The sequence below is a fragment of the Sebastes umbrosus genome, chromosome 11, assembly GCF_015220745.1.
Source record: "Sebastes umbrosus isolate fSebUmb1 chromosome 11, fSebUmb1.pri, whole genome shotgun sequence".
NCBI classification, from domain to species: domain Eukaryota; kingdom Metazoa; phylum Chordata; class Actinopteri; order Perciformes; family Sebastidae; genus Sebastes; species Sebastes umbrosus.
The window spans coordinates 2,488,644-2,505,010 of record NC_051279.1 but is presented as its reverse complement, the minus strand read 5'-3'; the positions used below and the strand labels follow the sequence as shown (position 1 = coordinate 2,505,010).

The window sequence follows — 16,367 nt, the reverse complement described above, 5'->3', positions numbered from 1 at the left end:
GCTCCTCTGTATTGGATATAGTGGCTCCCTTCAAATCCAGACAAGTCCCCTCTGTCAAATCCTCACCTTGGATTAATGAGTCAACTCGAAAATGTAGGAAGACGGAGCGCTTATGGAAAGCCACCAAACTAGAGGTCCATCGGCTCCATCAGTTTTAATGAAAGTGATGAGGACTGCTAGATCTACTTATTTTGCCAACCTTATTTCAGCTAACGAAAGAAATTCAAAACTTCTCTTCGAGACTATAAACACTATTGTCTCTCCTTCCGCTCCAAAAGTGCCGGTCTTCTCCAACACTGATCGCAATAACCTTCTTAAATGTTTTGTGGATAAAGTCAGCAATATCAGAGCAAACATCCTCCCATCACATCAATCTATCATACCATTGGTGCTTCCTGCTCGACAATCCTGAACTCCTTTACTCCTGTTTCATTGGAGGATATTCCTACATTATTGCACAAAATTAAGCCTTAAGCATTAAGGCTTGAAATGATTCCCTCATCCTTGTTTTTAAATGTTTTTAACTCAATAGACTCTCTATCGCTGCAATCCCTAGACCCTCTATCACTGCGATCCCTAGACCCTCTATCGCTACAATACCTAGGCCCTCTATCGCTGCGATCCCTAGACTCTAGACTCTCTATCACTGCGATCCCTAGACTCTAGACTCTCTATCAACGCAATCCATGGACTCTCTATCGCCGCGATCCCTACACTCTCTATCGCCGCGATCCCTAGACTCTCTATCGCCGCGATCCCTACACTCTCTATCGCCGCAATCCCTAGACTCTCTATCGCTGCGATCCCTAGGCCCTCTATCGCTGCGATCCCTAGACTCTAGACTCTCTATCACTGCGTTCCCTAGACTCTCCATCGCTGCGATCCTTAGGCCCTCTATCGCTGCGATCCCTAGACTCTCTATCGCCGCGATCCCTACACTCTCTATCGCCGCAATCCCTAGACTCTCTATCGCTGCGATCCCTAGGCCCTCTATCGCTGCGATCCCTAGACTCTAGACTCTCTATCACTGCGTTCCCTAGACTCTCTATCGCCGCGATCCCTAGACTCTCTGTCGCCGCAATCCCTAGACTCTCTCTCTCAAAAATCATTCATACCAGTACTTCAAATGCGTACCTACTTGCCTAACTTGCACTCACCTAACCTAGATGATCTACTTAGATGTAGAGGCAGGTGTGGTGTTGAGTGAAGCTACAATGGTCAGGAGTGCAGCATATCGAGCAATGTGTGATGAAATATTGGGGGGGACATCTGGCACACTGTCGGACTCGGGTGACGTCATGATGGCTGAGCGTGGTCCGATAGCTGTAGTATAACAGGTGAGGCTGAGTACTGGATAATTGAAGTCGGGCCACATTGGGCATGATGTACAGGATGTGGCCCACATCTGGAAATAAAAGATTCGGGCCAATAGCAAATGTACGCATTCGCTTCCCAAAGGTGAGGAGAGAGGCAGTCTGAGACTGAGTATTGCGAGAGTCAGGCGTCTGAGATGCGCCTCAACATGGCAGCGCCCTATTGCTGAGAAGCACAGCAATAGCTAAAACAAAGTATATTCTAAAAAATATAAATAAATCCCCAAAACATTATGTATTTACTGCTCCAGAATTAATGCAGATGTAATGTATATATGTCTATTGTTGAAACAGAGAAATTGCATGGAGAAATTAAATCTCACCTGGAAAAACACCTGAATGCTTAGTCCTACTTAGAACATGAGGTAATGGTGCACTCTGGTGGTCAAAATAAGTAGTACAACAACAAACATTTCAGCCTAAACACAGAGCAACTGGCTTCCTGTCCGTGTAGGGAAGAGGCCGGGCGGATGGACGGGTCAAACACAGACTTTCACCGAGCACACTGCTGTTTGTGTCCCGTGTGAAACCAAGTCAACACTGACTTCTTTTACCTTTAACGCCACCTATGTTACTTACATAACAAACATACTTATTTTAACCCAAACCGCGATCTAGTAGTTTTGTTTCCTAAACCTAACCAAGTAAACCTAAAAAAACTAAGTAAACCTATGTTGGAAGCGTATTTTGAAAAGACTTTGTATCGAGTGGAAACTGACACACCATCCCTGAGGGTAGGGGTACCTAGAACGTCATAGTTTGAAGCGTAGGGCCACTGACCGAGCGTCGGTATTATACGAGTTGGGACTGAAAATGTGTTGGCAAACGGTCCGTGGGAAATAAGACCAAACAAGAGGCAAGGGGAACAGACTGAAAATCCAAAAGGGAAAAAAAAATGTAAGCAATATCAGGCAGAGTGAAAAGGCTGGAACGCTAAGACGGGGAAACACAGTGGACATCTGGCAGGAAATGAGTGGACGTGCATGGGCCACGAGGGGATAGGTAACAGGTGTGGGAGTCAGGTGATCTGGTGATGGTGGGAAGAGTAGGGTTACTGCAGGGGAGGTGGGAGTGACAGGCTCTGGAATAAGAGGAGAGTTAGTGGCAAGGTAAAGATCAGCAGAAATGTTATGATTAGCAGACACAGTGACCTTTAATAATAAACCTTTATTACTGTCGCCCAGTGTGTCTCATGGATTTTTTAATAGTTTTTGGACAACAGCATTATGGCACAGAGACAGAAGATATATCAGGCTTTGAATCAAACGCAGTGTGTGTCAGTAGGATACATTTACTGTTGGTTCGGTTCTGCACACGGAATTTGTTGATAAGAAGAAAAACATTAGGCTTTCATCAGATGTATACTTCTTTAATCTTTCTTGACCTCAGTGGGGATAGCGGGTCATTACAGCAACACAAAATAAAAGCATACCACAAAGAAGGAAAGAACGGACATTATTGACAAAAAGGAATCCGATAATATGAGCAACACGTTATGATTTCAGTCAGCCAATCACACTGCAACACATTTTGATTTGATTGTGTCATTGGGATGTATAACTAGTATCTATGTGTAAGCGTGGATGGGGATCTATTTGCTGACTAAACTTTGGGGAAACACACGATTGCAGTGAAAAGGGAGAGTCATGACCAGATGCTGCAGCTTTTTTCAATTTGTTTTGAAGACTTTTCCCTTGTGTTTCCTCCCTGTCACACCAGCCTCTCTTTCTTGCCAGAGCCTTTTGATATAGGAGAATGACAGGGTGGAGCTATGTGGATTTCCTATTGAAGTTTATGGCATTCATTATTTATCCCATGTGCAAAAGGATTGGAAACACCTGCTTCCTGGCAGCTTTATGACTTCCGACATCCTCTGAGAGAGATACTAACGACACTTTCGCCTCATTTGAGTGTCTCAAATTCTGCATTGTCATGGTATTCTCCCCTCTAAGTCCAGTCGTTATAAACCAACCCATAGACAAAACAAAAGTCCTCTTTCTCACATGGAAAAACATGAAACCACTAAAAATATAAATTTTCTATTATCATTGTATACAGGGTGTTTGTGTGGGGGTGTTGTAGCTGCTTGGATTGATTACAGTAGGTGATCATGATGTAGGACATAGTCTGTTTTGGAAGTACGGGAACCCCCAACTGCCATCAGGTATTTCACACACTTAATGTAAGGATCTTAGAGAGGCACATACATTGAAATGAATGGAATAAGGTATTGGCAGATGAAACACCTACTGGCAATATGCCATGTACCCCAGAATGCTCTATCATTTGAATTGAGCTCACTCTGTGATTCTATAACGCAACTTATGGGATGAGGTGGGAAGATGCCGGGTGATTTGATCCTTTCAGAGTGGTCAATGACTTTCATGTTCACTAGGGGGGGCCTCTTAATTCAGGAAACCACAGGACTGACAAGGTCACTGCAAGTTAGATCAATGGTCCTGTCACCAAAATGAATGCCAAGCAGACTTTCAAATGGGCCTCATCGTGATATCCCGCTGAAGCAGAGGAAAGAGGGTCATAGCGACTGCTACACGGGGAGTTTCTCCCTCAGTAAGGCTACTGCCACCCACAGCTTCACTCAGGGTGCCATGGTCTTTTACAGCAATCTCAGGAACCGGAGTCGGTATATCAAGAACCCTCAATTCCACCAATTTACCGACTAATTGAGCCTTAAGCTCCTTTTTTAACAATTGTTTGGAGACAGAGATCTTGAAGTGGTCGGCAATAATCCGCAGCTCATCTTTGCGACAATTATCAATTTGTTCCCAAGTGGGATGAGCAACGAACTGTTTCAAACGAAGCCATCATCCAATCAATAACTAGTTCACTGCAGAGAATCTTTATGGTGATTGTCCACAAACAATTTAACAATTACTATTAATCACGGGAATTCATTAAAATATCCCGGACGAGCCCCCATTTATGTTACGTCCCAGTAAAGTCTAGGGATAAGGAAAGAAACATTAGCCGATGTAGTCAGGCGTAAAATGGCCGTTTATTGTCAAGTGGACAATCAAATGAAGCAAAATGGGATCGAGGAACACAGGCAGGATTGCAGGACGAACATGAGTACAAAGCAGACGACCTGACACTGAACGAGGGAAGCACACGGACTAAATACACAAGGAGAGCAGGGTGATTAGAAACAGGTGGAACAAATCATGGCGGGGCAGACAACAATAAAGGCGGTAAAAAAACAAAGGCAGTAAGCAAAACCAGACGTGACCCAAGAGGTGAGTGACTTTCAAAATAAAACAAGAAACAAACTACAACAAAAACCCCAGTACCATAACAGATAGACTCTGGCACAGTTTTACTTCAAAACAATATTATTTATTGTGTTTTTATTTATTTAACACTACCATGTATAGCCATGTTATAAATGAAACAAATATCCCAACAACATTGAAATAGTAATAAACACAATGAATACTGATTAATATTCACATATGACCAAAGAGATCCATGTTGAAATGGCTGAATAAAGTATCATTGTAATCCTCAGAATCAGAGGAAGAGATTGATGTATTATGTGTTGGTGTCTGTTGCCATCTGGTGGCTGAATCAAAGTGGTAAGTTCAAAACCTCCCCTTACACCAAACTAGTCTTTTATTATCCCATGATGGATGCCTGCTTTGTTTCACAGGGTGTTTTTCATTGTGCTAACTTACAAACTTAGAAAGAGTTTTCTAATTATGATCTGTTATTTCCCCCATTAACTTTTACTAATGATACTATTAAAGTCAGAGAGAGAAGGAGACTATGTCTGTCAGCAACAAACACTTTTTACATCATTTATCGTCATTTCCATTCAGTCACATGTGAGGCTGATAGTTCCTGAGCGTCAGGTTTGATATGAGTTACATCATTTCAATTTGCCCTGAAACAGTCAGCCTAATAAATAATTTCCAGTGTCCAAAAGACACCATCATATTCTGGGTTATTAAATAATGAATTCACAATCAGAATATCAATAAATACAGACGCTAGTAATGAATAAATAATATAAAGGCATTGTGCCAGTAGAGATGGTTCCTGGTCCTCTAAGCAGGACTCAGTCCACAGTAGAAATACAGACTGCAGCTGTTATTCATGTGCAGGTGTTTGTTAAACAGGTAACAGGCAACAGAGAGGAAACACTGCTGCTCTGCCACTGTTAATAGGCAAGGCAAGGCAAGGCAAGGCAGCTTTATTTGTATAGCACATTTCAACAACAGGGCAATTCAAAGTGCTTTACAGAAACATTCAAGAACATTGCGACAAAATGCAAAAGAACATTAAGAAATAATTAAAACAGTTATAAAAACATAAAAACATTAAAACATTAAAGATTAGAAAATAAAAACAAGCTAAAAATAAAAGCTAGGATAGAAGCTAAAATTGCATAAAACTCAAAAGAGTAAAAGTTATAGTGCAGTGTCAGAATGAAAGGCACCCGCAAACAGGAAAGTTTTAAGCTTTGTTTTAAAAGAAGTGAGAGTTGGAGCGGTCCTGCAGGTTTCTGGGAGCTTGTTCCAGATATTTGGTGCATAAAAACTGAATGCTGCTTCTGCATGTTTAGTTCTGACTCTGGGGACACTAAGCAGACCTGATCCAGATGACCTGAGAGGTCTGGATGGTTCATAACACAGCAGAAGATCAGAAATGTATTTTGGCCCTAAACCATTTAGTGCTTTGTAAACCAGCAGCAGTATTTTGAAATCAATTCTCTGAGAGACAGGCAGCCAGTGTAGAGACTTCAGAACTGGACTGATGTGATCCACTTTCTTGGTCTTTCTAATAGCTGTGTGTCTTTATTAGTATTAGGACAGTTCAGACACAAACTCCATCAAAAGTCTCTACAGCTGTTAAAACCAACTGACAGCTGTTCCGGCTGTGATCAGCTGCTGCTGTCATCAGAAACAGACGTCGCTTCATGTGACGCTTTAAAGTAAAAAAACATCTAATTTCTCTAAAAACATATTTCCTTGTTGACTCGACTTTATTGTTAAAATACTTGGTAATAAGACGTAGTTTGGACTACATACAGTTGTTTTACAGATCATGAAAGCTGAAGACATACTGTATGTTCTATAGATGATTATTAAATAGCGGTGTCTTCTATCTACGTCACAGGTTGGCCTAGCTGTCGCCCGGAGGTTCTCATCTGGCTCGTCTGGTTTGGACCTGTCAGCTTGGCTTTTTAGGAAGCCAGTAAAATTCCACTAAAGACGCGCATTCGACTGTTGTTAACTTTGTGTGACACCCAAGCTTTACACAAGGCTCCATACCCTTACACATCCTCTGTTGTCCTGTCAGCCATACGATTGTTCTGGGAGGCTCAGGGAGACTGTGAGCATGCCAGTAAATCAGTCAGAACACCGTATATGTGTGTGTATGTCTGAATGTATGAAACTCCACTTCAAAGCCTTGGAAATCCTCCTGCGAGAGGCCGTTCTAGCTGATACAGAATGAGGCTTGGCCGTCTTTCTTCCCTCTTTCTTCACTCCACATGCACGTCCATCTGTGGTGGTTTGATCTACAGCGGGGTGCTGTAGGACTGAAGACACTCATGGATGGGGTTTAAGAGGCTGAACCCACAGCAGGGTTCAGAGGGGTTCCACTTCAGAGGGGAGAGAGGGAGGTGCAGAGGATAGAAATGAATAGCTAGGTAGGAAAGGAAGGTAGTAATGGAGCAAACACAACGAGGTGTGCAAACACAACGAGAACCATCCTGTGCTTTTCCCAGCAGGTACTTCAGGGATCTCATGGAAACGTGAAAGAAAAGTAATAATATCAGCACCACTTTTTACATTGTTGTCTGTCCTATAATACACTCACCTCGCAAACAGGACATAATACAATTAATAGTGTATATCCATATTAGTTTGGTAGTTTGGTTATGCAATACAAACAAGCAAGTGTTGATGTTTTAGTGGTGTTGATGATGTAAGACAAAGCTAAAGATTTACTGAACTGACACCTGTGGGGGAAAAAAAGAGACAATAGAGAGAGGGGGTAGAGGTTGGATGAACAAATAAATCTGAGAAAGAAGGCCTTTGCCTCGACAAATCTCATGCAACGCCTGATGCACCTCGCCATCAGCGTGCCATGTGTGCCTCCCTGCCTACAAACCACTGCTGCTCAAAGAGACATCAAAGACTCAGAGACCCTGCGCTCTCCATGCGTATGTGAGGTCATGACCAGACTCCTCCTTCATGTTTGCAGAGCTCCCAGACAGCTGTGGAGGAGAACCAGCCTGGAACGAGCGCTGCAGCCTCCACGTTTAAAAAGGTCAACGGAAGTGACCGGACAATGGGTACTTTGAGGATGTGTCATCTACCATAAGGTTCTTCATTATTGCTGGAACACAAATGACTTTATTCTCAAAATCTCAGATTTTTTTTTTTTCCCTCAATGCGGCCCTTATACTCCGTCGTACCATCATACCATAGACCTACAACAATGATAAATAAAAATTAAAATGTAAACAAAAGACAGTTATTCATTTCCATTTTTAAAAATCCACGGGGAGCCACTGGAGAGGAGCTAAAGAGATGCATGTGGCTCCGGAGCTGCAGGTTGCAGACCCCTGATCTAGACTAAAGGAGTGGACCGAAACACTGGTTCAAAATATGTCAAATGACCTATATTTATATAATCCTGACAAGCGACTTCTAGTGCTCCGTCTAGTGTGAATAATGGCCAAAGGCTAACCATTGTTATACTGTAGCAAAGGGAGCTTAGGGAGGAGCTTAGGGTGGATGGATGTGCATGCAAAGGGAGTGACACCTGAGACAACTTTGACACAATAGACAGCTAGGAAGCATTTATTAGAGAAGAGCAACCACGGGGACCTTGGTGTGATGGGTCAGCCATTCATCTAAAGGCATGAGGAGTGCAATGGTTGTGCCAGAGTGTCGGGTTTTGATTGGCACGGCAGAAGGAAGAAGTGGTTCTCTTCACTGCCTTTTGGGCTAGCACCAGAGTCTTCAAGCAGACTCAAGCTGCAGCAGGAATCCAGTGTAGTGAACTGAGAAGTTTTGCATTTTAATTTCTTTATTTGAAAAGATAATGCCCATTAAAACATTTCTGTAAATGTGCCAGTGTTTCAACTGCGGTGCTTTGGCAAAATGTTCAGTTATAGGGGCCTAAAGCTGATGTTTGCCCCCTGGGCTCCCGACTGGTACACGGATATCATGACTGATGGGGATGGGATGGCCAAAAGCTCTGAAAATAAGACTTAGTTGCAATAAAGTGGAATTATCCTTTTAATAGTAACTTAACACCCTCTGAAAATCTGGTCTTTGCTGACCTCCAGTGGTGTAACTTCTCAACTTGCTGTAGTGATGTTCAGTGCTGTGAAGTTACTCTGAAATGTTTGACCGACACAAAGCTACTGAATACATTTACCATAAATGTTTTACGGTGTGTGGGAGCTGATTTCTTTTGTTTTTAATAAAGGTGCTGCTCATGCAGACACGCCGTTAGTCAAACAAATCCAAGATTTGTATTCAACAGGAGACAAAAAACACCAAGGAGGTGATCTGTGTGGTAAAGATGATGAAGTTCAACTGTTCTGACGATTAGATAGATAAAATAGATTAGATAGATTAGATAGATTAGATAGATTAGATAGATTAGATAGGGTTAAGGTAGGGATAGAGTAGCTTGTCCTGAAAACAAAAAATCCCAGTCCTGTATTATCCTCATGTCTTCTTGTGGAACAGGTGTTGAAAGGGACATTCAGCCTGAGACACACAAACACACATCTGTCTGTGTGGCTACTGATTTAGTGACACCATCTGGTTTGCAGCAGCTTCTGGATGTGGAGAGTCAGGGAGTGGCTGTCAGGCCTGATGGATGGCAGGCTTTGGTTGAGCAGAGCACGGAGGGCCGACACCGGGCTATATGACAAATAATGAAAAAAGTGGAATTTTCTCGCTGGTACACAGCGGGCTCAGATCACAGAGGAGATGAGGTTGGAGGAGCACATGTCCGATAACATCTGACACAATCCAATCAGCTGACGGATGAGTGGAAAAGACATTCACCGTTGAGGCACCTGTCAGGGATTTAACAGCACTTCCTTTTGTAGATGACACTTGACGCATTTCAACAGACTCAATTTTAATTATAGATAAATCCTTAGAATATGATTTTTTTTACCACTGAAAATAATATAGTTGGATTTTTGATATTCAAGGATAGTTTATTTAATCTGGACCATGACATTATCACTGTTTACTGACACACAGTGAGGCTGTAATGGGGTTTGAATACTAGTAGAAATTGAACTTGTGACTAACTGGGATGCAGTGGCGGCTGGTGGAAATGTTTCTTGGTGGGGCTGTGGTGCCACATCCAATCAGTTTCAGCAAACATCCCAGTATAATTTGATGCAAAAAAGTGAAGGTATCAAAAACACATAACTACTTTTCAGTTAAATAATTAACAATTATTTTATTCCAACAGACGAGCATGCGCGCTCACTCCACACTGCAGAAGAGTTAGTTTAGCTCTGAGAATATCTAGTGAATGTACAGTGGACGTTTGTCCAGAAATAACTGCTGCAGCTCCGCCAGACCAACAGAGGTTTCCCGTGTCTTGTGAAGTGACGGGGCTCCGCAGAGAGAAACGTTATTGTCTCCGACCAAAACTCCAGCGTCTCCCGTTCCCTCCGGCCGCGGTCGGGAGGCTGAGGCGGGAAAAGCCAACACTAGGATCAGCATTGATTCATGGAGAGACCTTGGTCTGGTCAGCTAACATTACTGCCAAGCAGCTGAAATATAGAGTGATATTGTGCTTTTAGCTGACGTTTGTCGCCTCACTGTTTTGAGCGATGCTCGTTCATGTCTATGTAGAGTGAGCAAGCGCGAGCAACCGGACACTGACTTTCGTTGACTTAACGGCCACAGGTGTCGCTGTTAACAAGCATTTCTGAAAGTTACAAATAGTCCCTTTAATACAAAATAAATATTGACAATTTGTATAATTTTTATTATTATTATTATTATAAGTAGTAGTAGTAATGTTTTTTTTGTGTGTGACTCTATTGGCCGGCTGTGATGTGAGAGATGGGGGTTTTTTTTGCAGAAAAAAGTTTCCTATGCCTTGAACTGACCGGCTTTAGGACCCCGCGTGCCAAAGCAGCAGCAGCGGCCAGTGGACCATCAGCCGTTAGACGCAGCGAGCGACTGACTGCTGTTCACAACAAGAAGGCTGGTAACGTGGAGTGGAGTCGAGTTGAGTTGTGGAGTTTAGGAGTTGAATTGAAGGGTTTCTCCTCTCCGACAGTGATGAACACCACCTCGGTTTGAAGCAGACGGAGTGGCAGCAAGAAGGTAACTCTAGTTCCTTCATAAATCTCTTCTAAAAGCCTCCTGAAGTCTCTCCTCCTGACGCGTAAAAGACGGCTCGTCCAGCAGCACTACATGGGTTGAGGCAGACGCGTAAAGTCGCTGTGTGCAGTCGCAACGCAAACAAGGAGCTGTTTCTTTGGAGTTACTTTTTTTTTTTAAAAAAGAAGACTTTTTTCCATCGTGGAATGGATTCTTGAGTTCAGCTTTTTTTTCTGAGTTCATGGATGTTTATTAAAGTGGGATTCGTCTGGAGGAATAAAAACAAAGTAATGAATCTCAGATGAAGACACTGAAGTGTGCTGGATAGAGAGAGAGTTGCTCTGATGAGGTGGAGGTGGAGGTGTGCTGATGATAATAAACCTCTCCTGTTTTTCATCCATATACAGTATATATATCTCAGATTCGTCTGATGGAAACATTCCTCTGCGTCTTTACGCACTGTTCGTTCACCGTCACCACATCTCTGTTTATTCTAACGAGACAGTTGAATGAATTTTAATGGATTTTAATGGATTTTCAGGTACACTTTACTGAAACTGGAGAATTTGAACCAACAGTGCTATTTTTTCAAAATAAATTCATCACAATTAATTTGATAAATGGTATCTATCCTACACAGTGCCAGCTCCAGCTTTTTTCCCCAAGAGGTTTCAATTGTTTACTAACTTGGTTATCCATGTGAAAAAAAGTCCCACAAAATCCCTTTATTTAATCTTTATTTACTTTGCTGTTTGTTTTGTTTTGGTTTTTTTTTTCATCTGTAGGCTACTTTGCTATTTTTGTTTTTAATTTTTAATTTTTAAATTTTAAATTTTAAATTTTTTTCTTTCATCTGTCAATACAAAATAAATAAGTTATTTTTGTACTTTTCTAACCAAAAGTGTAGTCATCAAGGCAGTATATGTATGAGGATACATGAATATTGTGTGCACAAATGCTTTCCACTTAGATTTTTACCCAAAGAAATGCGTCTGAAATCTCTCCAGTGACTATTTTCCTAATTTTTTTTTTTATTATTGGGGATTTTATTGGAAGAAGATGAACCTGTGTGTTGTCAGTCTTCTCCTCCTCACTCTGGATCTAGCCACCGTGGCGCTCAGTCTGTCCACATGCAGCACGCTGGACATGGATCAGTTCAAGAAGAAGCGCATCGAGGCGATCCGAGGGCAGATCCTGAGCAAGCTGAAGCTGCCTGGTCCACCGGAGGACTTCCCGGAGCCGGAGGAGGTGAACCGGGACATCGTGGCCATCTACAACAGCACCCGGGACCTGCTGCAGGAGAAGGCCAACGAGCGGGCGGCGACGTGCGAGCGGCAGCGCAGCGAGGAGGAGTACTATGCCAAGGAGGTGCACAAGATCGACATGCAGCCTTTCTACCCGGCAGAGAGTGAGTAGTATAGATCTGTGTGTGTGTGTGTGTGTCTGAACTTTAAACACTTCATAGTCCCACAGAGCACCTCCACGTGGGCACGTGTGTTTGTGATTGTTTTGGAAAAATCCATCCCATCGTGCTCAGCTGGATGCTCTCCTCCTCCTCCTCCTCCTGCTGATGCTGCTGCTGCTCCTCCTCCTCTCTCCTCTTCCTGCTGCTGCTGCTGCTGCTCCTCCTCCTCCTCCTCCTCCTGCTGCTCCTCCTCCTCCTCTCTCCTCCTCCTGCTGCTGCTGCTAGTCCTCCTCCTACTCGTCCTCCTCTCTCCTCCTCCTCCTACTGCTCCTCCTCTTCCTCCCCCTCCTCCTCCTCCTGCTGCTGCTGCTAGTCCTCCTCCTCTCTCCTCCTCCTCCTGCTGCTCCTCCTCTTCCTCCTCCTCCTCCTCTTCCTCCTCCTCCTCTTTCTCCTCCTCTCCTCCTCCTCCTACTCCTCCTCCTCCTCCTCCTCTTCCTCCCCTCCTCTTTCTCCTCCTCCTCCTGCTGCAGCATGATGGGGAGCGGATCCGGATCACAGGGCGGATACAAGCATCTACTCTTCATTTATGGAAACGGGCCTTGGCGGAGGTCTGAGTGCTGAGTGCCCTTCTAGTTCACTCATGTTAAGAGTTAGATATCTGCACTCATTGGAACTACTTTATACTAACATTATAATCACTGTAAGTAGTAAGTCCCCTGTAAGTACTTTGTAAGTACTTTGTAAGTACTGGGTACTTTAACGGGATATTTCAGAGGAAAGGAGACATTACTTATGCTGTAAGAAGTATTCTGAAAGTACTGGGTACTTACGGGGGATTTAGAGGTTTTGGGGGTTTTGATGTGTTGTTCTTCTTGGTGTCCTGAAGATGTGTGATGAAGAGGATGAGGAAGAAGCTGCTGTCTCTTTCTTTTCCGCTTTTGTCCATAAGAAGAAAAAAAAACGAGTAAAAATGATGTGATTTCCTGAACATTACTTTATAGTAGCTTAGAGTATGTTGCTGCTTCACAAATAACTCTTTTTACATGAAGCACATAAAGTGTGTGGTAAACTCACAGTTACTGTAGCAGGCAGGCAAAACAACTCAGAGAGATAGCTACAGCATACGTCATTTATTCTTTCCTCTCAAATACCCTGTAGGTACCCAGTACTTACAAAATACTTAAAGGGACTGTTTGTAAGAATCATAAATGTCTTGTTAACAGCGACACCTGTGGCCGTTAAATCAACGAAAGTCAGCGTCCTGTTGATTGTGCTCGCTCTAAATAGACATGAACGAGCATCGCTCAAAACAGTGAGGCGACACACGTCAGCTAAAAGCACAACATCACTCTATATTTCAGCTGCTTGGCAGTAATGTTAGCTGACCAGACGAAGGTCTCTCCATGAATCAATGCTGATCCTAGTGTTGGCTTTTCCTGCCTCAGCCTCCCGACCGCGGCCGGAGGGAACAGGGGAGACGCCGGAGTTTTGGTCGGAGACGATAACGTTTCTCTCTGCGGAGCCCCGTCACTTCACAAGACACGGGAAACCTCTGTTGGTCTGGAGGAGCTGCAGCAGTTATTTCTGCACAAACGTCCACTGAACATTCACTAGATATTCTCAGAGCTAAACTAACTCTTCTGAAGTGTGGAGTGTGCGCGCATGCACATGAGAGGTGGAGCGACAGAGTGAGAACGAGTGCGGTGTGTGAGTGAAGGCAAGCAGAGGAGCAGAGTACAGCAGAGACTCCGGTCCTGGAGACCAAAGCTACGGTCTCCCCCGCGTCCTCCGACCGCGGCCAACACTGATTAACAGACGGGCTTCACTAGATATAACTTTGCGGTTATGGTACTTCCGTGTAGTTTGTGTTGGAGTCTGAGTCTGAACAGCGTAGCCACACGCGAGCGCGCATACGGACACCGATCCGGATTGTTTATACGTGTAAGAAGTTACAAACAGTCCCTTTAAGTACCAGTAGGAACCAGTAAATATTTATATGTACTGATACATATGACAATGTTAACTAAGTCTTGGGTAATTATGCTTTAAGTCTTTACCCTTTACCAAATACTTATCATGTAATGTGGTGAACTAACTCTTTAAAGCTTCAGTAGGCAGTATATTTTTTGGCATCATTGGGTAAAAAATTCCAGAATAACCTTTCAGCATATTGTAATTCAAGTGTTCTGAGAGATAACTAGACTTCTGCTCCTCCTCATGACTCTGTTTGACTTTAAACAATCTAGCCCGTGGTGGGAAACTTCACAGGTCATTTCAGAGAGAAAGCGTTCCTATTGGATGTAGCAGCTGTCAATCACTCGTGAACTCCGATCAAACAGTCAAACGCTCAAGGAAGCGCTGAATATTCTGTTACTGTAATGCTTATTTCTCTCCTCAAATGTGTGCAGAAACATCTTGCAGTGCACCGTTTAGCTGTAAAATGAGAAAGCTTTAGACCCGGCTGGTGGGCGGTGCTTGGTATTTCTTCTTCAACTGATCTCAACATGGCTGCCGGGTCACAAACTTTAGTAGCTGTGTATGATTTCACCAAATTGAGACATTTTCTCTTACTCCATTTTCAGCATCAATCAGCTCACGTTGATTTTGTCCAAAAAGTGTGTCTGTCTGGCAACTTTTAAATCACCTTGGTGAAGATCTTCCTGTACCGGTTTTAGATACATTCGTGACCCACTTGTCCTTGTTAACAGTATCTTATCCTGGAATGTATTTTCAGCGCTATGCTGTTGATCCTTGGCGTTACCAGGCTCTGTCCGTGCGTGGTGGAGCGATGTATATATATCAGTGAGCAGCCTTACATTTATTAAAGTGTGGACAACCACTCTGTATGGAGTAGTGCACGATGATGCCCGGCCTAAAAGGTTTCCCCAACATTCTCGCTGACACCTCAAAGGATGTGATAGAAAAGCTGACAGTTTGTGTGTATGAGATGTGTAGATCTGCTAAAAAACATTTGGGAATTTGAAACAAAGTGCAGTTTGCAGAGGAAGCCACGTTTGCATAATAATCCTTGAAGCAGAAGTTTCAGTTCTCTGCTGACAGCTTCAGTGGTGCTGTTCTGTAGCTGACCCTGACCTTTGACCTCCCATGAGGAGAAGATGAATTTATCCTTCTGCAGATCAAAGACACATCAGACGAAAGGCACGGCTGTAGAAACAAAATAATCATATTAAATGAAACTGCAGAGCCATTAACCCCAATATGGTTTTCCCATTCACATCAGAAATGTGAGCACTCGAACCGAAGCAAAAATAAATTAGCATGACATTTTGTATGCCCCGAGGTGTATTTTGCATTAAATGTTATCCTTGGCCCTGCCTCCTGTGTAAATACCTTAAATATGAATAGATGTGGCCTGATGCCAAGTGCAGTCAGGAAAGCATTTACAGGGTATAAATAACACTGAGTCAACACGCACGCAGGGAGGAGAAAGAGGCCCGAATTGAGTCCCATTCATGTGAACTGGTGACACTGGGCAGGTCCCTCACATCTGGAGACAGATGCTGACAGGAGAGAGATCAAGCAGTGAACCCCTTCAGCTGATAGGCTCTATTTATTTAGTCTCTTTCACTTGACGTGTGAGCGTGAGAGTTGCTGTGAAAGTGAATATCACACACACACACACACACACACACACACACACACACACACACACACACTTCTTATTTGGTTGGGTGCCAGGAAATCCTCAGAGGCAGCAATGTGGGGCACATCGGCCCTGGAAGCCGTACAGAAATGCTGGGCAGTGGAATGAGGAAGGTGAGGAGGGGTGAGGGGTGTATATGGAAGGGGGGTTGGAGACACTGTGCCAGGTCTCACAGTCGTTTATTTAAACCCAGTTAGCTATGAGGCATTGTGTGTGTGTGTGTGTGTGTGTGTGTGTGTGTGTATAGCCTGGCTGCCACTCACTGCATGGAAAATTCCAGCAGGAGAGACTCTATGTTAAGGTCTGTTTGGAAATGTATCACAGAAACTGGGGGAGTGGAGTTCGAAAAAAATAATCTGGGTGTTTACCAGGCAGGGAGGGGTCTAATTACAGCTGGTATACGCTGTAGCGTTGTCAAAGATATCAAAGTATCGACGCATATCAATGCTGAATATTTGAAATGGTTTCAATACTCATTTTCCGCAATGTTGATACAGCAGTACCAGCTGTGCTCTCTGCTCTCTCTTCTCTCCGACACACACACACACACACACACACAGTGCAATACTAAATCACTGGAGTAC

General features: G+C 43.5%; 1 protein-coding gene across 2 annotated transcripts in view; it reads left to right on the top strand.

The window, feature by feature from the left end:
• The first annotated feature begins 10,515 nt into the window (after positions 1-10,515).
• Positions 10,516-16,367, top strand: part of tgfb2 (transforming growth factor, beta 2) — a 49,027-nt gene continuing 43,175 nt past the window's right edge. The window contains exons 1-2 of one of the 2 annotated variants that reach the window (XM_037785850.1): positions 10,516-10,717; positions 11,774-12,122. In XM_037785850.1, the coding sequence (XP_037641778.1) occupies positions 11,774-12,122 (349 nt within the window). In that variant the 5' untranslated portion in view covers positions 10,516-10,717. Of the gene's footprint in view, positions 10,718-11,770; positions 12,123-16,367 lie in introns of both variants that reach the window. The other variant, XM_037785849.1, reaches the window with a different exon arrangement.